The sequence below is a fragment of the Garra rufa genome, chromosome 1 (assembly GCF_049309525.1).
Source record: "Garra rufa chromosome 1, GarRuf1.0, whole genome shotgun sequence".
Classification (NCBI taxonomy): Eukaryota; Metazoa; Chordata; class Actinopteri; order Cypriniformes; family Cyprinidae; genus Garra; species Garra rufa.
Window position 1 is genome coordinate 24,301,380 of NC_133361.1, and position 24,243 is coordinate 24,325,622.

General features: G+C 38.1%; 1 protein-coding gene across 14 annotated transcripts in view; it reads left to right on the forward strand.

Annotated features, from left to right (window-relative positions):
- dnm2a (dynamin 2a) overlaps positions 1 to 23,271 on the forward strand; it is a 73,406-nt gene extending 50,135 nt beyond the window's left edge. For 2 of the 14 annotated variants that reach the window (XM_073837845.1, XM_073837850.1), the window contains exons 11-21: positions 211 to 297; positions 386 to 456; positions 1,958 to 2,006; positions 5,835 to 5,846; positions 11,249 to 11,359; positions 13,300 to 13,409; positions 13,491 to 13,602; positions 16,140 to 16,304; positions 16,430 to 16,653; positions 16,790 to 17,026; positions 21,140 to 23,271. In XM_073837845.1, coding sequence (XP_073693946.1) covers positions 211 to 297; positions 386 to 456; positions 1,958 to 2,006; positions 5,835 to 5,846; positions 11,249 to 11,359; positions 13,300 to 13,409; positions 13,491 to 13,602; positions 16,140 to 16,304; positions 16,430 to 16,653; positions 16,790 to 17,026; positions 21,140 to 21,209 — 1,248 coding nt within the window. In that variant the 3' untranslated portion in view covers positions 21,210 to 23,271. Of the gene's footprint in view, positions 1 to 210; positions 298 to 385; positions 457 to 1,678; positions 1,733 to 1,957; positions 2,007 to 5,834; positions 5,847 to 6,006; positions 6,040 to 7,253; positions 7,267 to 11,231; positions 11,360 to 13,299; positions 13,603 to 16,139; positions 16,305 to 16,429; positions 16,654 to 16,789; positions 17,027 to 21,139 lie in introns of all 14 variants that reach the window. The other 12 variants (XM_073837853.1, XM_073837860.1, XM_073837833.1 and 9 more) reach the window with 11 other exon arrangements.
- The last annotated feature ends 972 nt before the right edge of the window (positions 23,272 to 24,243 follow it).

Sequence of the window (24,243 nt, forward strand, 5' to 3'; positions counted from 1 at the left end):
AGCCTGCTCTCTTGCATTGGTTCCTCTTGTGCATGGTGGCTTAGCGAAAACTAGTCGTCACATCGGCCTGTGTGAAAAGGTCTGATCGTGGTTAGCTCCTACCGCTTTCACGACGCAGATTGTGTGCGAGTGTGTTTACGCACGTGTGCGTGTGGCTATGTATACGTATACAGGCTGTAGACTGCATCTATCTGGTGTTTTTCCCCACAGCTAGGCTCTTACCCCAGACTGCGAGAAGAGACCGAAAGGATTGTCACTACTTACGTCAGGGAGAGAGAAGGCAAGACCAAGGACCAGGTGCGAGACTGGCGAGAGAAGATCCGCTTTTACTGTTTGTTTGTTTCCAATGAATTTTCTTAATGTGCAAAATTGTTTTCTTTACCAGGTTCTTTTGCTGATTGACACCGAGCTGTCATACATTAACACCAACCATGAGGACTTCATCGGATTTGCAAAGTATGTCAGCATCCAGTGCGACACATTTTAGGTTTTGTTTCTCACTTTAAAGCTTGACCTCTAACCGTAGCAGTGCTTTTTGCATATTTGGACTTTTGACTGTCTGCAAAGTCTGGTCTGCAGTGCAGTTTATTCTGACTCATTTAAACAGGAACAGGCCGTGTGGTCAACATGTAAAGCAAGCATTCACAGTTCACATTTTCCATGTGAGTTTATTTGAAGCCACATTTAATTCTAAAGGAACGGAGAAAATGGTTCTTCAAACTAAACTGTAGAATCCAGAATCCAGAATTATGGTCAGGTTTGGGTCAGACCTGCACATTTTTTAATTTAATTTAATTTAATTTAATTTAATTTAATTTAATTTAATTTAATTTAATTTAATTTAATTTAATTTAATTTAATTTAATTTAATTTAATTTAATCAAAAGTAACATTTATAATATTACAAACTGTTTTTTGGCTTTTAATATCCAAAGAATTCTGAAAAAAGTTTCCTCAAAAATAAAGTTGTAAGTGTAATTTCTTATAATAATAATAATTGTTTCTTGAGCAGCAAATCAGCATGATTTCTGAAGGATCATGTGACATTGAAGCCTAAGTTAATGATGCTAAAACTTCAGCTTTGCATCACAGGAATAAATTACATTTTAAAATATATTAAAATAGAAAATAGCTTTTTAAACTGTAATCATATTTGGCAATATTAGTTTTAACTGTATTTTTATCAAATGGATGCAGCCTTGGTGAGCAATATGGAACGACGCATTCGTACATCTGACACCCCCATGCTATATTGTCTTCTCTGAAGTTCTTGGGGCATAAACAGCAAAATGTAGATGTATATAGATTCCAACCTGTTGAAGAATTTCTGAAAGTCATGCTTGGACTGTCTCCCCTGTTTACTATCAGTGCAGTGGACTAAAAAGCTCAGATTAGGTTCTTTTGCCTGTGCATTATGGCCAATGCATTGGACTTAAATGCACTAAAATGATTAGTGCATGTCTTTGGCCTCTCAGTAATCTAGTGTACAACTAAAGACTGGTTGCATGTGAAAAGTCTGCATGCTCAGTTGGTTACTGTAGAGCATTCAAGAGTTAAGTCATAGGTCGCATACAGCATCAAGCCTGTTTGACCCTGCTCGCCCTGCGTGTGTCCCCATACGCATGCCTTGAATTTGTCAAGGCGCCTCTGTTAACGGTTCTCATGCCGTCACTTTCAGTCTTGACTTCAGACGGATGGATGACGGTACCATACCAGGGTTTGGCAACAACAGGTGCGCTAGTGCCCCCTTAATCACCCAGTCACATTTAGATAGATGTTAATCAGACCATCCAACCCCTTCCCTTCTTCCTGCCTCAGAGCAGGATTGCTCCCCAGAGTGCCAAGGAGGTTTACACAAATCACAAATCACTTTACTGTTGTGCTCTTCTTACAATACAGACAGCAGCATGCAATCAGTGCGTAATCAGTGCTTTCTGTCTGTTTCCTTCACCTGCAGCGCCCAGCAAAGGAATATCGTGAGCAAGAAGAGGGCCATTCCCAATCAGGTACACTTTCCTCTGCTTCCACATCCTGTTAAATCCATGTTGGCACTTCTTTGTTTCAATGACATCATGCCCTCCACCATTCTAGTTAAACTTGAAAGAGCCTAATATTGAACCCTGAGGGATCCCTTCCACATCATCCCTTTAAAGGTGTCATGAACTGCCTTTGTTTTTTATTTTGTAGTGTTCTCTGAGGTCCACTTATAGTCAAGATTTTTACATCAAAAAATGTCATAATTTAGAAATAATAGGTGTAACGATTGTAGCCTCGAAAGTAAATATGCACTGCTACTGATTGGCTAACAGCGTACATTCATTCCTCACAGATGAATGAAGCTGTGATTTAGGTTTAAACGAGAAGTTCACTTCCAGAACAAAAATGAACAGAAAATTTACTCACCCCTTTGTCATCCAAGATGTCAATGTCTTTCTTTTTGTCAGTCATAATTAAATTGTTTCTTGAGGTAAACATGTGGACTTCAGTGGTGCCCCCAAGTTTGAACTTCCAAAATGCAGTTTAAATGCAGCTTCAAAGGGCTCTAAACGATCCCAACTGAGGAGTAAGGGTCTTATCTAGCAAAACGATCAGTCATTTTCGAAACAAATGGACAATTTATATACTTTTTAACCTCAAATGCTTGTCTTGTCTTGTCTCTGCGATGCGTCTTTGTAATCCGGGTCAATACAGTTAGGGTATGTCGAAAAACTCCTATTTCATTTCCTTCAACTTTAAAATGATCTTACATCGCTGTTTTACCTTTTTTTGTACAGGACGTTTGATCTTCTTTGCGAGTTCACTTTGTAAACACTGGGTCGGTACTTCTGCAGCGATGTAGTATGATTTTGAAGTTGGGAAGGAAAATGAGATGGGAGTTTTTCGACATGCCCTAACCGCCTTGAATCGGAAAAAACAGAGGTCACACAGATCTAGACAAGACGAGCGTTTGAGGTTTAAAAGTATATAAATTGTCAGTTTGTTTCAAAGATGACAGATCATTTCTCTAGATAAAACCCTTCTTCCTCAGTTGGGATCATACAGCTCTTTGAAGCTGCATTAAAACTGCATTTTGGAAGTTCAAACTTGGGGGCACCATTGAAATCCACTATATGGAGAAAATTCCTGAAATGTTTTCCTCAAGAAACATAATTTCTTATCGACTGAAGAAAGAAAGACATGAACATCTTGGATGACAAGGTGGTGAGTAAATTTCTTCTCCTTTAAACTGCACGCATAATTCAGTACATATCAAACAATCTGTAAAAACAGACAAAGCAACAGTGACCACGAAAAATAAAAACAGTTACTCACACTTGTGTGTTGCAACATCACTGTCGGATCCAATGTGGTCGGCACAGCATCGTTTTTTTAATGTCTTTTTTTACTAACATAACCTCAGTTTCCTGGAACTGTTTATTCCACAAATTGGCACTGCAGAGCATCTTGTTGTCTTCGGAGCCATCTTTATCATTTGGTTTCTGCGTAGACCTGCTCATTCGCCTCTCTGGTAAACACTATGTGCGGGATCTTCTTTTGCGAAGGCGGTGCTTATCTACACTGTTACACCATTGAAAGAGTGCATTTAGGCCACGCCCACACTGGGGAGGAAAACAATCCAACACTCTTCAATGACTTTGTATTGCGGGAAGCTGCCTCCTTGTCACTTTTGACTTATAACACAACACAGAACAATGTCTAAAAGCTGCTATGTGACAATATGTACAGTAAACAAACTAAAACCCCCAGACCTTTGTTTTTATAAGCTGTCGACCCAAAAAATCAAGCGTATAAGGACAAGTAGTTGTGAATGTCAGGGTATTTCACGTTGAGCCATTCCGTTGGATCATTTCTCCATCAAAAGGAGGGTAAGGTAAAAAGGAGCACTGACAGACCAAAAAAATTTTGTTTCTCAATATATCTTTACATAGTTTACATAGTGTGGTGAAATAATGCTTTGATGCGGTTAAAAATAATGATTGTTTCCTGTCGCGATTAACTTTCCCTCCAGTGGGTGTACTTCTCAGAGTAATATGACACATTGCGCTCTACTTTTTTGTCGCTAAATGCTTTTTTGGGTCGACAGCTTATATAAATTGCTTGCTGTACACCTTGTCACATAGCAGCTTCTAGACATTGTTCTGTTTTTTGATATAAGTCAGAAATGACAAGGAGGCAGCTTCCCGCAATACAAAGTCAATGGTGAGCGTTGGATTGCTTCCTGCCCCGGTGGTTGTGGTTTTCAGATTTATGATGCATGTTATCTCTATATCTCTAAAGAGTAAAACATTCCAAAAGCTGTAATATTTTTACAGGATGTTTTTTTTATAGAACAGTGACCTCTTATATGTCAAAAGATAAAGGGAATTTTAGTTTCTCAGTTCATGACCCCTTTAAATCTACACCCTGTGATTAAAAATGAACAGTCTCTATCACTTATAAACGTTATCAACTGCACTCTTTTACACAGTGCCCTTACCAGGTGCTTCCATTTAAACTTTAGTTTTTGAGCCTTGAGCCTTTACCAACCACAAAAATGTATTTTTTCTGTAAGGCAAGACATTGCTTCCCCACCTAGAGTAATTTGCATAACTATATGTGCTCGACCCTGGATCACAAAACCAGTCATAAGGGTCAATTTTTTTTTAAAACTGAGATCTGAAAAGCTGAATAAATAGCTTTCAGATGACGTATGCTTGTATAATTGTTAGGATAGGACAATATTTGGCTGAGATACAACTATTTGAAAATCTGAGAGTTGTCCAAATGAAGTTCCAAGCAATGCATATTACTAATCAAAAATTAAGTTTTGATATATTTGCAGTAGTAAATGTCTTTACCTAGTATCCTAATGATTTTTGGCATAAAAGAAAAATTGATAATTTAGACCCATACAATGTATCATTGGCTATTGCTACAAATATACCCGTGCTACTTATGACTGGTTTTGTGGTCCAAGGTCACATATGAAGTTGTTTAGCTTGTTTTCCTAAATCCTGAATTTGAACTATCATTTATGTGATATAAAAGAAAAGAAAAGCTTTTATGTTTTGTTCTCCAACATAAATGACACGTTCTGAATGGCTGATATTGTGAAGCATCACGCTACAATTAGTGTTGACAGCAGGAATTCTGTCACTTCACACGTCACGGACACAGTGTTAGTATTTATGTCTACCGTTTCATTAGAATGAGCATTGCTCGGCACTAAAGAGTGTTGTTTTTTTATATAAAAGAGCCTGAAATGGGCTTATCATCTATGAAGGTTTCAGTGGAAATGACATAAGCAACTTGAAAGTACGCTGCGTTATTAGACAGGGACATTCCCTTTCATTTCCTCCCGCTTTTGAGAAACTCTGCTTTCACTAGCATCACAGCAGTAATAGCTGCTAGTAACACTGACGCATGACAAATGAGTAATCAATGCATTGTTTTTTTGTTTCAGTCTTGCCCTAATTTATTGCAAACTTCCTCTTTCTGTTTGAAGTGTAATTCAGAGTGTGCATGGATCCAGCCGTGACAATGACACAACCTAGTTGATAATTCTGATTTGTGGTACTGTCAGTTAATCTAATTGCATGTAACTTTGTTCTGTTGCTCTCTCTCCCCCCTCTCTCTCTCTCTCTCTCTCTCTCTCTGTCTGTCTCTCACTTTGACTTTTCTCTATTCTTTGACTCACTCCATCACACCCTTCTCCCTTTCAAACCCTTTCATTTCTATTTGACCAAAACGTGTCTCTCTGAACCGTCCTTCCCTTTCTTGCTTTGCCTGTTTCCTGTGTCTCATTTCTTTTCCCCAAAACTCGCCCCCACCCCTGTCACTCCTTATCACTGCAGGGTGAAATACTGGTAAGTACCACAAACCTACAAGCCACACCCAGTTAGAGGTCACCAGCACTCGTCCAGTCAGGAGAACTGAGGCCGTAACAGATCAGTCGACTTTCCAGTGTCTGTGTGTAAACCTGCTGGTGAAAGTTATAAAGCTGATGGTTTTTCTTTCACTCTGCAGCTAGGTGGCCTGAGAGAAGGCGAAGCCGAGAAGGTATAGTCTGGTGGAATAAACTAAAATGGTGGAACCTGGAAAAAAAAATTCAATCATAGCTAGTCAATTACAGTAACTGACGTCAAACCCACCATCAAATGCCCACTGTAATTAGTGGCATCACCTAACATTCGGTAATTATTGTAATTAAATCAAGAGGACATTACTAACCATTCCTTTCAGATAATATCACAGTGCACTCTTAATTTTATATATCAGTGTATTTTTGTGGATGAAAGATGTTTTTTTTTTTTGGTAAATAACATAATGGAATGAAATGGAGGCCTCGGTTGTCCTGTTGCTGGATGTGAGTTCTGGAGGCCTGGACTGGGTGAGCAGAGTTTGCCTTGTGGAGAATCAGCCTCTACGTCACAATGGGGATATGCTGGGTGGGCGAGGCCAAGAAAACATCCAATCAAATTAGACAGCCAAATTCAAACCCAAGATAACGTGGTGTGTGTTTTGGTTTTCTTTATGTATGTGGTGTGCGTTTTTAATCGATTTTTGAATGCGTTTGCCATTAAGAGCTAATCGCAATTATTTTCCACTGAAATATGATTTTCTTTGTACTAACAGCACGTCTATGGTAGGACTGGACTATATGGCTAAAACAAATTCTCAGTATGTTTGAACCTTTTAACTATATTTAATTGCATCACATCCAAGCAGACATTTTAATTTAGTACTGACCTGAGTGATATATCACATAAAAGACATCTGCATATAGTTCACGAGAGAAAATAATAGTTGAATTTATAAAAATGACCCCATTCAAAAGTTATTTGAACCCTTTCCAACAACGACCGTATGTTTGAGATTCGTTTTCACACTGAGGACAACTGGGAGACACATTACAGAAGGTTCAAATGGCTCACTGAAGCTCCAGAAGGAAAAACAATGCATTAAGAGCCGGGGGTGTAAACTTTTGAACAGACTGAATATGTGGACATTTTTCTTATTTTGTCTAAGTATATATATATATATTTTTTATTTATTTATTACTGTCCTTTAGAAGATACATACATGTTTCTCTGAAGACAAAATAAGTTAAATTTACCCTGATATTCATGTTGAAAAAGTTTTCACCCCCTGGCTCTTAATGCATTGTGTTTCCTTCAGGGGCATTTAAACCTTCTGTAATAGTTTCATATGAGTCCCTCAGTTGTCCTCAGTGTCTAAAGATGGATCTCAAAATCATAGTCTTTGTTGGAAAGGGTTCAAATACACAAAAATGCTGAAAAAACAAAGAATTTGTGGGACCTAAATGATTTTTCTGAAGAACAGGTAACAACACAGTATTAAGAATCAAGTGTATGTAAACTTTTGAATAGGGCTTTTTTTTTTTTTTTTGCAACCATTGTTTTAGCTTGTGGACTATATGAAAATGTATTTTGTGTGAAATATCTTATTCAGGTCAGTACTAAATAAAAAAAATAACATGGATTTTTGCATGATCCCTCCTATTTTGGTAAAATACTGAACATTTGGCATATTCTGCAAGGTGTATGTAAACTTTTGGCTTCAACTGTATGTAGCAATTCAGAGAAATAAGCTTTTACTTTTAGGTTTGTTTGTTAAGCTTTTAATAATTGCAAAGTGCCACACAGGGCATTTCTAAGGCAATACATCATTGAATCATAGTTCTGAAACCATTAAATGAAATGGCTAGTTTGAAGTTTGAATTGAATTTCAATTTTAATTCAATTTAATCTTAATCACAAAACCAAACCTCTCAAAAAACTTGAAAAAAAGCCTTAAAGTCTTAAAGTCATCACAATAATCTATACTGAACTTGATCAAAATATTGTCCAGCCCTACCATAACGGTTCCATAACAGTTAGTTGGTATTTATTTTTTTCTTTTCCTTTTGGTGTGCCAGCAATGGCCAGAATGTGGCAGTATCGGGTTCCTTTTGCTAATCAATTGACTCTGATTTAATAAATTAACTGCTCAACCTTAGAGAAATCCTTTCTGGGGCAGAGTTAATTGGGGGATTTCTGTTGGGGTAATTAACAGTCGCCTCTCACAGGTAATCATCTAATCATCTCATCTTTAATTCAGAATCAACCCTTCTATCAACAGATTTCTGTTTAATGAAACTTCCGATCATATTTTGCCAACGCTTTGATTAACCTGCTAATAATTATGCATTTTAAATGTACATAATATTAGAACTAATTCATGCAATTTAGAAAGACAGCAGTCAGAATGTGCAACGTGGAAGAACAACGGAAAATAGGGTCATGCTCTCGTTTCTTTCAGTTGTGGGCGGCAAAGGGAAATTGGATCCACGTTAGAGAACACAGAGCCCGAGCCAGACTCTGACCACAGATATTTGCTGGGTTTCTCTCTAATGAAAAGATATTCGAGAGCGTTTTTGTGGTCGTTTGTTCGGGTCGCTACAGTACATCCTAGCACGAGACGCTTGAGCCATACTGTCTTGTTTTTTTTTTTTTTGCTGCTCATCAGTCTATTCTGTCTTTTTCCCCCTCTTAGAGATGGTTATCAGGTTTCTAGGTTTAAGAAGGTTGATGGCATTTCCCCACCAAGGCAAACAATCTATATAGCCTGCCATAGCTTTATGTCTGCGTTGTTGCTGTTGGCACTTTCTAACCCTAACCCCCTCCTCTCAGTTTCACTCCAGTTTTACAGAGAACAAAGCAAAACGGAAAGGGAGAAAAGGGATGGTGCTCTAGAAATGCTTGCAGTACATTTATTTAATGGAAGAAGCTCAGTGTCATTGATGCCATGTGGTATTACGATGTAAGATGTACTACCAGAACGAAGCTGGAATGTGCATTAACAATGAAAATAAGACATTGTTCTACAATCCTTGAGTTACGGATACCCTTTAACCCTTAAAAATAACACTGAAATTCCTTTACCACTGAAATCTGGAAGCCCTTTCTCTCCCATTTCCTTCACTAACCTTTTCTTCTCGTAGTAAACAGCCTCTGGTTACCACTACGACCTGCTTACCTGTGTCTTCTCTCACTATTCCTTCCCTTTCAATAGGTTTTCACACTTGAGTGTTCGTCTATCTCCATTAACACCACTAACGGCGTTCTCCTTCGTTTACCAGCATGTAGGCTTGTTTTACTCACTAATTTGACCCTAACATACCACTGCCGACCTCTGACCCCTGTTCCTCTGGCAGGCCAGTGGGTCTGGATGGCATCTGCCGTCACCTTGCCCTATGCTTTAGAATAAAAGTTATTTTTTGAGGGAGAGAGAGAGAGAGAGAGAGAGAGAGAGAGAGAGAGAGAGAGAGAGAGAGAGAGAGAGAGAAAAAAAATCCACAAGCACAACAAAATTGTTTCTTTGTTGTTTTATTTTTGCTCTATTTCAAGACATCAAGACACTCCCCAGTGGTTTTGTTAGTATATATTCAGAGTTTCTAGAGCGTTTATTTGTGACTAAGCTTTAATTGCTGCCTTATGTTCTGACTACAGTGGTTCAGTGGTTCCCAACTGGTGAATCGCAACCTAAAGCTAAATGCAAATAATAACATGCAAATAGTCATATAAAATTGTGCATATCAGCTTTTAAAATAGAGAAAACACTTCTGATTAAAAATCATGGCGTTTTCGGTAATATGCTAATACTGATACAACATGTTTTGTGCGTTTAGGTTGGTAAATCATACTTCTGCTGTTGTTCATGCAGAAACAGTCATCACTTTTCCTGTTTAGCTTTGAATATTTATTTATATGTTAATTTTTTCGTGTATCCATGGACCCACAGTTTTTTTTAAATTTTGCGTTTGGGCAGAAAATATTTCCATACGCAGATTTCGCACTGGGTTCAGGCTGGTTGGGCAGATCACTGTTGGCAAACATAATGCTGTTTGTTTTTTTGTTTTTTTTAAATAAAGCGATATAGCAATGGTTTTGCTACAAATAAAAACAAAAAAACATGGTTTCTATAATTAAACCATTATAAAACCAAGATTCATTTTTGTAAGGGATTGACAATGAAACTTACTAACAATGAACCTTTTTTGCCTGAAAATGTATGAACAAAATTTCCAACTTCAACTAAAGTTAAAAAAAAAAAATGTACCAATTTTGGCTGAAAAAAAGTAACAAAAATTTCAAAACAGTGGATAATCTTTGCCTGCAAAATATAAATTAAATTGCAATTCAGTCGACCATTTTTGCCCACCAAATTTTAAAATAGTGTAGCATTTTGCCTGCAAAATTTTATCGAAAATTGATGAAAATTTTGACAGATTTTGTCTGAAAAACTTAGACACAATTTGAAAACAGTGCTCATAAAATTTGAACAACAATTCTGGAAAAAAAATGGACCAATTTTGCCAAAAAAAAAAAAATGTAATGAAAATTTTGGAATGACCAATTTTCCAAAATTGACCAAATTTTCAAAATAGTGGACCTTTTTGGCCTGCAAATGTTTTATGAAAATTCTGGGGGAAAATGTACAAATTTTGTCTGAAAATACATTTTTGCCCATACAATTTTAACAAAAATTCTGGAAAAAAAATTACCAATTTTGCTTGAAAAATTTCAATTGAATTTCACAACGGAACCATTTTTGCACGCAAAATTTTATGGAAATTCTGGAAAAAATGTAGCAATTTTGCCTCACAAAATATAAAAGAAAAATCTGGAGAAAAAATTGACCAATTTTGCCTAAACAATTAAAATGAGATTTCAAAACAGTGGACCATTTTTGCACGCATAATTTTAATCAAAATTATGGAAAAAATTGACCAATTTTGCCTGAAAAACTTGGACAAAATTTCAAAACATTGGACCATTTTTGCCCACACAATTTTAACAATAATTCTGGAAAACATTGACCAATTTTGCTTGAAAATTTTCAACAAAAATTCAAAACAGTGAACCATTTTTGCACACAAAATTTTAATGGAAATTCTGGAAAAACTTTGCCTAAAAAACTTTAAACAAAATTTTAAAATGTTACCGACTTTTCAAAACCAGTTGAGAACCACTGCTGTAATGTACAAAGCAGATTTATTTAGTTAATCAGGTTAGCCAGCATACTTTGATAAAGTTACACAAAATATTTCCCTAGCAGGTAAGCACCAAAAGTTTGTACAATAGGTTTTTTAAGTTTTTCAGCCTAGAACACAAGCTTCCAGCACAAAGACTGTTGAATATACCAGTGTGGATCTCATAAATGTTTTCCCACTCTTGTGGCATGCCCTACACCCTCTGTCCCACAGGTGATCCGTAAAGGCTGGCTAACCCTCAACATCAGCATTATGAAGGGCGGCTCCAAGGATTACTGGTTCGTCCTGACGGCCGAATCGCTGTCCTGGTATAAGGACGAGGAGGTGAGATTCATCTGTTCTTCATTTCTCGTTTACACTCCCTCCCCCTCTCGCTTCGGCTCAAAACTCGCCAGCGCCACTCAAATTGGGCTCGAACTCCATGTGTGTTTGAAATTACTGCAAACGTTAGCTGTTTTCCAGAGTTCCTGTGGCTTGACTGGTATAGTGTGGAGCTAGTAACATCAAGGCCTTGGGGTTCATTACCAGGGAGCACATAAATTTATGAACGAGTACTTTAATGCATTTGCCAGACGCTTTTATCCAAAGCAACTTCAATGTAAACGTCTCACTTTATTCCCTTGAAGAGATTGTTTATATTAAAAATCCCCCCGTCCAGCGCCGAATGGTAGAGTCCTTTTTGCTCGAGCCACGGGTGTGTGTGTCCCTGCCCAGCCTAACCAATGTGCGGACTACTGTTCAGCTGCAGCATGATGAACAGGTAGTCTGAACACTGGGCAGGCGAGGGGGAGGAAAGAGGGCGGCTGGACTGCAGGTCACTGCCCCAAGGACCGCACACGACTGCAGAGGAGAGTAAACAGTTCAGACAAGCACACTGATAAAGTGTCGATCTCACTTAACCCTTTGAAAACGTGTTCAGCTCACTACTTATCTAAAATTAAGTCATAAATTATATTTCGCAAAGTAATGAGGATTGTGGATTGTAACACGTTTAGTTATCAGAATCCATATAAATCTTATTCTCAATACTGTAATACTATCAAAAATATTGATATTCCAATTGCGAAGTATGATTTATGTAATGTACTGTAAAAATTACAAAAAAGTTGAAAATTAAAATATTCGGACACATTGTTAATGATAATTTGAGACAGGAAAAAGCTTAATTCTCATTAAACAAATGCTGTGATGAAATGCGTTTTACTTTCTCAATACAAAATATAACGTCTTTTGATTTTGGGGTGAAATTTGATCTTTTTATGTTTAGGTTTTACTTCGAAAAACTTTTTGTACCAAGTAATGAAGACACAAAGAATCAAGTCATTAAAGCTGGTCCGAATAGGCTCAAACATTTCTCTTAAATATATTATGAATCTAAACAACATTGAATATCATTGATTATCCCAACATTACTTCTTAATAATGTTAACATTAAAAATTAATTTCAAACTTATATTCGGTATACTCACATGTCCGCTGCTGCGTGGCAAATGCATATTCCAGGCCTCTCGTCAGTAGAAATATGGACCGTTTTGCCATCATGGCTTCTTTTTCGCATTCTAAACCATGTGCGGTTTCGCTCTTTACCGTCGTTTTATCAATAAGTCTGACAAATGTTCCCTTAGCAGTGGTTTTCGAAGTAAAGAGAAAGCGGTAAACGGAGAAAAGAGAGGCGAGGAGCAGGACGAAAGTAAAAAAGGGACGAAAGGGGAGGCAAAGTGACGTGGCAAGCGCACTGAAATGTTCCAGCCGGGATCCAACTTTGGAATTTGCAGGAAATCGTACTGGGTTACTGGGGGGTTGTTGTGTGTGTATGTACGTGTGTGTGTGTGTGTGTGTGTGTGTGTGTGTGTGTGTACATAAGTGTGTGTGTGTGTGTGTGTTGGGGGCAGGGAAGTGTTCCTCTGAGTGATGTAACTGTTGGGGCCGTAGCTGTGCAGACATAAACGTTTCCAGATGCTGCTTCTCAACTCAACAGAACGAGTTGGCAGCATTAGTCCTCATACGGACTCCTCCTCTTCTTTTTCTTTTCTCTCTCTGTCTCACATCCCCCTCTCTGGCTTGGCAACCTGGTGGTCCTTCTTTAAAGAGACAGTTCACTTCAAAATGGTCATGTCGTTCTAAAAAAAGAAGATATTTCGAAGAATCTTCATGCTGCACTTTTCTATGCATCCATCTTTTGTATTCACAATCTCCGAACACTGCCACTGGGAAGTGGTTTATACGATTGTTGTAACTCTCCCTCTTTCATCTCGCTCTACTAGGAAAAAGAGAAGAAGTACATGCTTCCTCTAGACAACCTGAAGCTCAGAGACGTGGAGAAGGGTTTCATGTCCACTAAGCATATTTTCGGAATCTTCAACACTGAGCAAAGGTCAGGGCTGTCTGCAACTATCTCTGTTTGTGTATTTGTGTTTGGCGTTCAGTCGCTTCATGATTTCGATCCCCCTTGCAGGAATGTGTATAAGGACTTGCGTCAGATCGAGCTGGCCTGTGATTCACAGGAGGACATGGACAGCTGGAAAGCCTCTTTTCTCCGAGCAGGCGTTTATCCTGAGAAAGATCAGGTACTGATGTTCGGTTTGAACACATGTACAATCTAAAGCACACCACACTGCATTAATGAGAGTTTGAAGTCTACACATAGAAGACTTCTAGAAGACTCTTATGCTCACCCAGGCTGCATTTATTGCAAAAATACAGCAAAACCAATAATACTGTGAAATATTTTTACAATAATTTTCTATTCTAAAAATGTATTCTTATTCAGCATCATTACACCAGTGTTCAGTCTAACATAATCCTTTAGAAATCAGTCTAATATGCTGATTTGATGCACAAGAAACGTTTATTATTAACATTGTTGGAAACAGTGCTGTTTAATACTTTTGTGGAAATCATGATAATTTTTTCAGGATTCAAAAGAACAGCATTTATTTGAAATAGAAATATTTGTATCATTATAAGTGTCTTTACTGTCACTTTAGCAATTGGATGCATCTTTGCTGTATTAAATGAATACTTTATTTAAAAAATTAATAATAATAAAATACTGATGCCAAACTTTTGAACTGTAATATAGGGTCAATATTTTGAAATTGAGATTACATCAAGCTGAATAAAAAAGATTTCCATTGTTGTATGGTTTGTTAGGATAGGACAATATTGGCTGAGGTACAACTATTCGAAAATCTAGAGTCTAATGGTTTCAAAAATCTAAATATTGAGAAAATCACCTTTAAAATTGTCCTTCTTAGCAATGAATATTACTAATCAAAAATTAAGTTTTAATATATTTATGGTAGGAAATTTATGAAATGTCTTGATGTAACATGATCTTTACATAATATCCTAATGATTTTTTGCATGAAAGAAAAATCAATAATTTTGATCCATACAATATATTGGTGGCTATTGCTAAAAAATATACCCGTTCTTCTTATGACTGGCTTTGTGGTCCAGGGTTACATATGTAATGAAATTAAAAGTAGTGCTAGTAGTAGAGGTGGCAGTGCTTCTAAAACAAACATTATTATTACAAATATTCAGGGTTAGGTAGTTGACAAAATAGGTACATATTGGCACATCTATTTGTGTTATTGACATTCTACCTGAAATTCTGCAGTTTGTTAAAGACAAGTATGTTTTTTCAATATTATGGTGTTATTACTATGTTATTACTAAGGAATCTGCATAAGCAACCAGCCAAAAACACTCACACTGCAACATGTTAAAAATACTCCCAACATACATTAGCAGCTACTTAACAACATGTAAAAAATCTTTTAAATAGTGCTGTCAATCGTTTAATATATATATATATATATATATATATATATATATAATTAAAAATTACAAATTATTGTATAAACAGCATAAAGACAGTCTATTTTTAATATTTGTTGCATTTTTTATGACTGAAGGTGAGTATCACTGATATTTAACCATTGACTATTGCCATTCGACATCATTACAGTATATTTAAGAGCTATCAATTTCACCATTTATTAGACTTTTTAAAAATAACAAATTCTAATTAAAGTGAACTTAAAACAATCTCACATAAACCATTATTTACCTGTGCAAGTAGGAAATGTACAGAAAGTCAATAAAGTTATCAAACACTAAATACTAAATTAAATATAGATGAATCCTTAAAGCTACAAGTTATTGATTTCCTCTTTTTTTCTTTCGTCCTTTGATTAATAGACACCACAGCAGCTAGGTTATTAGGTTATTTGGCTGCTATTACTTTAAGAGCTGCCGTTGCTGAATGTGATGCAGATGTGACACGTATACTTGTAGTTTCATTCACGCTTTAATATGAAATGATACAGGCTACAGTGCATGTCGCCGCTTTTATGCATGCAATTAAAGCATGCATGCTACGGCTATTAGTTTTTACAGACACATGGCCTGACAACATCTCATCTGATCACAGTTCACTGTTGTTCTACTGAAGCTCTCTCATCACTGAGGTGAAGTGGAGTGTGCGTCTGAAAAGTCTCCCATTTGATGTGGTCATAAAAACGTTCTGGGATTAAATAAACACACATCTTGCATGCTATGAACACAGTATAAAGGCTATTAGTCTTAATAGACATAAGGCCTGACAACATCTCATCTGACCGCAGTTCACTGCTGTTCTACTGAAGCTCCCTCGTCACCTGTACCTTTCCCGCACTCGTCCGACTAGCACCTGGTGCTGAGGCCAAGTGGAGTGGGCATCTAAAAAGTCTCCTGTTTGATGTGGTCGTTAAGACATTCTGTGTCTAAATAAACACAATTCTTGTAAAGAAAAAAGAGACAGAAGCAGCAGTTGTAAGTGGGGTTGCCAACTCTAGCCCCGCCCCTAAGTTAACTGAGTTAACGCAGTGAAACAGAAAAAAAAAACATCACTAATGTTTTCTAGTATCTAGTAAATAGTTAGATTATATTTCCTCATTTCCATGATTCCACACAAAATTAATAAATTCTTAAACTTGGATCAAAGCTAAAATGGTTGTAAAGAAGCTGGGATATGTGCGTGTGTGTGCGTGTGTGTGCGTGTGTGTGCGTGTGTGTGTGTGTGTGTGTGTGTGTGTGTGTGTGTGTGTGTGTGTAGGTGGAGTCAGAAGACGCCACTCCAGCAGACACCTTCTCCATGGACCCTCAGCTGGAGCGCCAAGTGGAGACCATCCGTAACCTGGTGGACTCCTACATTGGTATCGTCAACAAGACCATCAGAGACCTCATGCCCAAGACTATCATGCATCTCATGATCAACAGCGTAAGTACACAACTGCTTATGTTTTAGGCAGTTCATCTTGAAACATATTTATTGCACATAACTTGCAAACATCCTCACCTCTTCCTTAACCTTTCCTTCCTGTTCTCTTGTCTTTCTATCCCCAGGCGAAAGACTTCATCCACTCAGAGCTGCTGGCATACCTGTACTCTTCAGGAGATCAGAACAGTCTGATGGAGGAGTCTGCTGACCAGGCCCAGCGTAGAGACGAAATGTTGCGCATGTACCACGCCATAAAAGAGGCCCTCAACCTCATCGGTGACATCAGCACCAGCACTGTGTCCACTCCTGTGCCTCCACCTGTCAACGATACCTGGATTCCAGAGACTAGGTTAGAAAATGAACAGCATGCTGTTGACTGCCCTTTCATTGCTCTTTCATGGATGTTGGCTTTGTGAAGCTTTCTGTGAGAGTTGTGTACTTCATAAGTTTTAATACTATATTTCTTCTTTTCCTGTCATCTGTAGCCCCACGCCCCAGCGCAGACCGCCTACATCGGCTCCGCCCCCCAACAGGCCTCCAGCAGTGAGAGGTCCAACACCAGGCCCGCCCCCTCTTAACCCCACCCCCTCCTTTGCAGCTCCACCCATTCCCTCTCGCCCTGGCCAGCCCATCAATGCCTTCAGCAACAGCAGCCAGGATCCTTTCAGTGCGCCTCCACTGATCCCCTCCCGCCCTGCCCGCATCCCTCCGGGCATCCCCAGGTAAGACATCTTAACTTTGTGTCCCCTTCATGTAGGTGTGTTTTCTCGCTGTGCGTGTGAGAGCGAGCATCTTGTGTCTGAAGCTCAGAGGAGTGAACATAGTTGAAAAACCCCAAAACGTTTTCTCTTGTCACCTACTACTACTAATATTATTAACAAAAACAAGTTTTACCTAATTTCCTTATTCTTTAGAATCCTTTCAGTGATACCGTTTTCCTGTTTTGATCTCCTCTCATCTCTTGCTTTCTTCTTCTTCTTGTCGTTTCTGCTCATCTAACCTCATCTTCTTTTCATCTCTTCATATCTGTTCTCATCTATCCTCATCTAGACTTGTCCCTCCTCATCACTTGTATTCTCATCTCTTTTTTTCTTATGTCTTATTGTGTTTTTTCCCTTTGTCTCATCTGGTATTTTCTTCTTATCTTATCTGCACTCATCTCTTTCTCCCTTGTCCCTTTTAATGTCATCTTGTTTCTTTTCTTCTTGCTTCTTTTTTTCTCATTTAGTCTTATAGCCTCTTTTGTCTGGTCTCGTCCTGTCTTATCTTGTTTTGTCAAATTTTATCCCTTTTTTAGCCTTCTCTTCTGCCTTTGTGTGGCTTCATCTAGCCATTTCTCGTCTCACCGTCTCACTTAACTTCTCGTCTCATCCCATTTCATTGTCGCTTATTTCTTTTCATCTCTTCTCTTCTTGTCATTAAGTCTCATACAGCCTTTTTTTACTCACTTTATGCATCTCATCTTTCATCTAGTCTCATCTCTCCTCATCTTGTCTTTTCTCATCTTCTATCTAACCTCATTTAGTTCTGTCATTCCTCATCTTGTTTTTTATCATCTCTTCTCACCTCACCCTGTCTCATTTAATCTGTATTAATCTCTTCTAGTCTCACCTAGTTACCTCTTCTTGTCTCATCTTTTTTGATCTCTCTTTTCTCTTCTTATGTAGTCTCATCTAGTCCATTCACTCCTTATTTGTCTTTTCTCATGTAGTCTCATCTAGTCTTGTCTCTTTTCTTCTAGTCTTATCCAGTCATCTCTACTTGCCCCATCTTTTCTCCTTTTCGCATTTTACCTAGTCTCATGTCCTCTCATGTAGTCTCATCTAGTCACTTCTCTACTGATATTGTCTTTTTTCTTCTCTTCTAGTCTCATCTAGTCATCTATTATCGCCCCGTCGCTTTTCCTTGTGTCTTTTTTTTTAATTTTTTTTATCTCATCTAGTCTCATGTCCTCTCATGAAGTCTCATCTAGTCACATCTCTCCTCAGCTTGTCTTTTATCATCTCTTCACATCTAGACTCACCTCTTATGTGGTTTTATCTAGCCTTGTGTCCTCATCTTTTGTCTTGTCATCTTGTCTCATCCAAGGTTGTCTCATTTGTTTTTTCTAATCTTCTGGTCTCATCTTAACTTAAGTAGACTCATGCAATCTTGTCTCTCCTTGTCTTGTCTAATTTCATGTCTTTTAGTCTCATGTAGTCATCTCTTCTTGCCTCATCTCTTCTGTCTTTTCTCATTTCTTCTCATCTGGTCTCATCTTGTCTCCTTATCTTTTGTCTCTTCTTATCTCATCTAGTCTCATTATGTATTGTCTCTCCCTTTGTCTCATGCCATCTCATCTCATCCCTCCTCATCTCGTCGCTCCTCATTTTATCTAGTCTCATCTTCTCTCAGCTAGTTTCATATAGTCTTGTCCCCTCTCTTCTCACGACACCTTATCTAGACTCATTATCACTCTCCTCATCTTTTGTCTCTTATCATCTCATCTTAAGTAGACTCATCTAGTCTTATCTCTCCTCAACTTGTCTATTTTCATTTCTTTTTTTCTCACCTCTTCTCAATGTGTCTCTTCTTGTCCCATCTCATCTAGTTTCATCACTTTATGTCTCTCCTCATCTCTTCTAGTCTCATCTAGTCACCATTTATTGCCTAATCCTTACTTCTTTTGTCTTTTCTTATCACATCTAGTTTCATGTCCACTCATATAGTCTCATCTAGTCTTGTCTCTCCTCATCTTTTGTCTTGTCATCTTGTCTCATCTTATCTGGTCTCATCTCCTCTTAAGTAGACTCATCTAGTCTTGTCTCTCCTCAACTTGTCTATTTTCATTTCTTTTTGTCTCACCTCTTCTCAATGTGTCTTTTCTCATTTCTTCTCATCTAGTCTAATCGCTTATTTGGTAATATCTATTCTTGTCTCCTTATCTTTTGTCTCTTCTTGTCCCATCTCATTTAGTTTCATCACTTTATGTCTCTCCTCATCTCTTCTAGTCTCATCTAGTCACAATTTATTGCCTAATCCTTACTACTTTTGTCTTTTCTTATCACATCTAGTCTCATGTCCACTCATATAGTCTCATCTAGTCTTGTCTCTCCTCAGCTCATCTTTTCTCATCTCTTCACATAATCTTTCATCTCTTATGTGGTCTTATCTAGTCTTGTCTCCTCATCTTTTGTCTCATCTCATCTAGTCTTGTCTCTCCTCATCTTTTGTCTTGTCATCTTGTCTCGTCTTATCTGGTCTCATCTCCTCTCCTTGTGTTTTTTCTCATTTCTTCTCATCTAGTCTCATCTGTTATGTGGTCTTATCTAGTCTTGTCTCCCCATATTTTGTCTCTTCTCGTCTCATCTCTTCTAGTCTCATTTTGTCACCTGTTATTGCCTAATCACTTCTACTTTTGTCTTTTCTGATCTCATCTAGTCTGATGTCCTCTCATATAATCTCATCTAATCTAGTCTCGTCTCTCCTCAGCTTGTCTTTTCTCATCTTTTCACATTTTCCCTTTCATTTCTAATGTGGTCTTACCTAGTCTTGTCTCTTCATCTTTTGTCTTGTCTCATCTCATCTAGTCCTCATTAAGTCTTTCTTCTTATCTTTTGTCTTGTCTTCTCATCTCATCTCATCAGTCTTCTACTTTTGTCTTTTCTCATCTCGTCTAGTCTCATGTCTCCTCATGTAGTCCCATCTCTCATCAGCTCGTCTTTTCTCATCTCTTTTGCGGTCTTATCTAGTCTTGTGTCCTCATCTTTTTTCTTTTGTCATCTAGTCTCATTAAGTCTTGTCTCCTCATTTTTTGTCTCATCTTATCTAGTCTCGTCTTATCTAGTATTGTCTCATCTTTTGTCTTTTCTCATCTAGTCTCATCTCTCTTCAGTTTGTCTTTTCCATCTGGTCTCATCTTATGTGGTTTTATCTAGTCCTGTCTCCTCATTTTTTGTCTCCTCTCCTCTCATCTAGTCTCATAAAGTATTGTCTCTCCTCATCTTTTGTCTCTTTTCATCTTGTCTCATCAATTGTCTCTCCTTATCTTGTCTCTTCTTGCCTCATCTCTTCTCCTTGTGTCTTTTCTCATTTCTTCTCATCTAGTTTCATGTCCACATTATGTGATTATACCTAGTCTTGTCTCCTCATATTGTCACTTCCCATGTCTTCTAGTCTCGTCTAGTCACCTGTTCTTGCCTAATCACTTCTACTTTTGTCTTATGTCCTCAAATGTCGTCTCATCTAGTCACGTCTCTCCTCAGCTCTTGTCATTTCACATATATAGTCTAATCTCTTATGTGGACTCTTCTAGTCTTATCTCCTCCTCTTTTTCTCATCAAGTCTTGTCATCTCGTCTCATCAATTGTCTCTCCTCAGCTTGTGTCTTCTTGCCTCGTCTTTCTCATTTCTTCTCATTTAGTCTCATGTCCATATTAGGTGATCTTACCTAGTCTTGTCTCTCCTCATATTGTCTCTTCTAGTGTCATCTAGTCACCCCTTCTTGCCTAAACTCTTCTACTTTTGTCTTTTCGCATCTTGTCTCATCTAGTCTCATTAAGACTTGTCTCTCCTCATCTTTTGTCTCGTAATCTTGTTTCATCCCATCTAGTCTCATCGATTCTTGTCTCTCCTCATCTTGTCTCTTTTCATCTCTTCTACTCTCATCTAGTCACTTCTTACCTCATCTTTTCACATCTAATCTAGTATCATTTCCTCTCATGTAGGTTTCGTCCTTCATCACTTTGTCTTGTCTCATCAAATCTCGTCTAATTCCTTAACCCTTCCCCTCCATCATTTCCCTGTGGTTGTGGGTATGTCTCACCTTTGTTTCTCACTCTTTTCTCCTCCTGCAGCAGAAGACCCCCTGGCGCTCCCAACCGGCCCACCATTATCCGCCCCGCCGAGCCCTCCCTGCTAGACTAGGCCCGTGCGCTGGCCACCATAGGCTGACAGAAAGAAAGAGAGAGGGAGAGGAAGGGCTGGAGAACTGCACTGAAACATGTGCACGTGTGTCTACACAGACAGCCTGACCAATAGACCTAAATAATCCACTCAAACTGGCCTCTGATCAGCGCTGCTAATCACATCCTTACTTTTAAAGCCCAGAGGTCTAAATTAAGCACATAAATATTCAAATAAAATTATTATTGTTATTTTTGTTCAAATATAGAGTGATCTAAAGGGTGTAGTGGCCTCCAACTTTCAGTCATTTCATCACTCACATAGGTCAGGTGACCACCAGGGGGTATCCTACTCAACTGGTGTAGACGAACCAACGTTAGACTCATCATGCCTCCTCTCTGACTAGTGGTTTAATGTGGGATAAGATGTATACAAGCACTGTGCAAGCTAGTTGCTGTTAAACTAGCCTGTCTTCTTCCTGTTCTTGGGTAACTTAAGGGTGGTTGAAGAATCTTTCTTGTTATAGACACACTTCTTCATGTGTTTTTTGTTTTCATTCTGTGTTTTCTTGACTCTCTAACTTGATATGCTGAAATAAGACACCATGACCGTTGTTATTATTGCTATGTGAGGTTGATTTTGATCTGATTTCTTTGTTTCTCATGTTCAATTGGCTGTTTGATGCCTTTCAAAATGGCACTTAGTACCGAGCGACTGTTAATTATGACTCAATAGCAGCTAACCAATCCATACAAGTTTATAAGTCAAATGTACACTCAAGTTTGATGTTAACATGCAACATCCTCTTTCTGTCATGTCGGGAAATTTGGTTCTTGAAAAGCACTTTTCTCTATCTATGTGAATTTCTTAGAAGAGCAAGTTCAATTTGTATGCAAATCTCTGTAATTATACAAATAATAATTTGTGTATATAATCCTGGAATGCACGATAACCACTCGCGACGGGCCGACCCGTCAGAGCTCAGAGCTCAGGTAACATCCGACTCCAAATCTGGTAACCGTTTACGCTAGCTTATCGTTCTGATCATTGTAACTTAAATTAATCCGCAAGGTGCTTTTATTTTCGCATTCAGGTATAGTGAGGGTCGGGGAAAACCATCAGGGGCGCTACAGGATGTGGGAATGCACTCAAACATGGTACATGCAGGTGTATTTGGGGTCGTGGGGCGTTTGCTTTATGGAACCAGTCCGCTCTCGCCTACAAAGACACAGGGAACTTTCTGAACGGAAAAAAACGGTGAACCTTTAGCATAGATGTACTAACACAAGTGTATTATTTATAACCTGGGCATTTTTCTTTGTGTCGATTTGCATTTTTCCACAAACTAAATAGAACGAGAGATATTCTTCGCTATCGCCAGATTTACGCCCCATCAGTCGCATTAGCAATGGTTGAACAGAATTCAGAGTGAAAGCGGTCCAGCTGGTTTCCTGTTGATCCTGTTTTGATTGATGTTTGCTTTTATTGATGTGCGTGAAAGGAAACGGGCCGTGACGGATTTTGTTTTCTTGATTAACTTGAGGATAAGAATAGGGATTTGATGTAAGTGGGAGCGGGTCTTTGATTTTTAGCGCAGATTCGTCTTATTCGTAAATAATTGAAGGCTTGGAGTGGGACTTAAAATTTAGCTGCAGATTTAAATCTTAAATCACTCCTGTGTGTTATGGCTACAGTGATGGCAACCGCTGCTTCTCGTTCACAATCGAGTCAATTCAAGGCTTGAGTTAAAAACCAATCCAGCCGTATTTCAAATTCAACATCTGTTTGAAACTGGATGAAGTCCAGATCACTGCAGCCATAACTTTTCCTCTAGTCTTTGGTTATGGTGACCCAATCCCCCATCTCTCCCTCTAATAATTGTGTCCTTTTGTATGGAGCGAGGGACTGAGGACATACTTAGCATTCTTTTTTATGCTTTTGGAATAACAAATCATTGTCAAGTGCCTGTATAGCAAATAAAAAATGGACTTGGAGCAAAATGCAAAATGAGAATTGGAAGTGAGATGATGATGATGATGATAATAAAAGGTGATGTGTATAATAAAGATCTGGCACTCTGGTGGTCGGTGTTTCCTTGTGTGTCTCTCATGTCTCTCCCAGCATGCATCTCTTCCTTTTTCAAATGTACACTCTTAAAAATAAAGATGCTTCATGATGCCATAGAAGACCTTTTTTTTTGCCTGAATGGTTCCATAAAGAGCCTTTAACATCTGAAGAACCTTTCTGTTTCACAAAAGGTTCTTTGTGGTGAAAGAAGGTTCTTTAGATTGTAAAAAGGTAAGAAAGAGATGGTTCTTTAAACTTTTGACTAAATGGTTCTTTGTGGAACCAAAATTGTTCTTCTATGGCATCGCTGTGAAGAACCTTTTAAAGCACCTTTATTTTTAAGAGTGTAGGGTGTCTCACTAATCTGTGACTGCGTCCGAAACCACATGCCCTTTTTTGAATTAGTACTTTGTGGCTGTTAAAAAAATATGTTTTATATAGTAAGAAAGTGCAACACATTCTCATGACAATTCACATTTTGAGGAATTGGTGGCTAATTTGTATGAATTCATACAATTTAATTTGTGTGTTTTTGTACAATCTGCTTATGCTTCTGTGATGGGTATGTTTGGGATCTTCATGCTTTTTTCCTATAAAACGTATGTTTTTGTACGATTCTAATAATGCAAATTTATATGAAATCACCACCTTGTAAAGTAGATGTATTTTCCTGTGAGATCGGGTTGATTCTGTAGTTTAAATAAAATTTGGATGTACATTTATGTTTGTCACATGTCCGTCAGATCTGACCTTTGTACGTGTGACTCATGAACACGTTTCCTTAGTGGAAGTAAAAAAACTACAAAAAGTTCTACGTCATCATGGAAGACCATGTCTGACTAATGACCAGTGTTGTTTTACTATCAGCATGTGACTTGATGAGTAACGCATGGCTCATACTTAGCAGCTTTTCTATCAGAATCATCTGTTTCTATGTAACAATAAGCAGTTTCACACGTTTTGAGATTTTAATCTACCCCCAACTCCC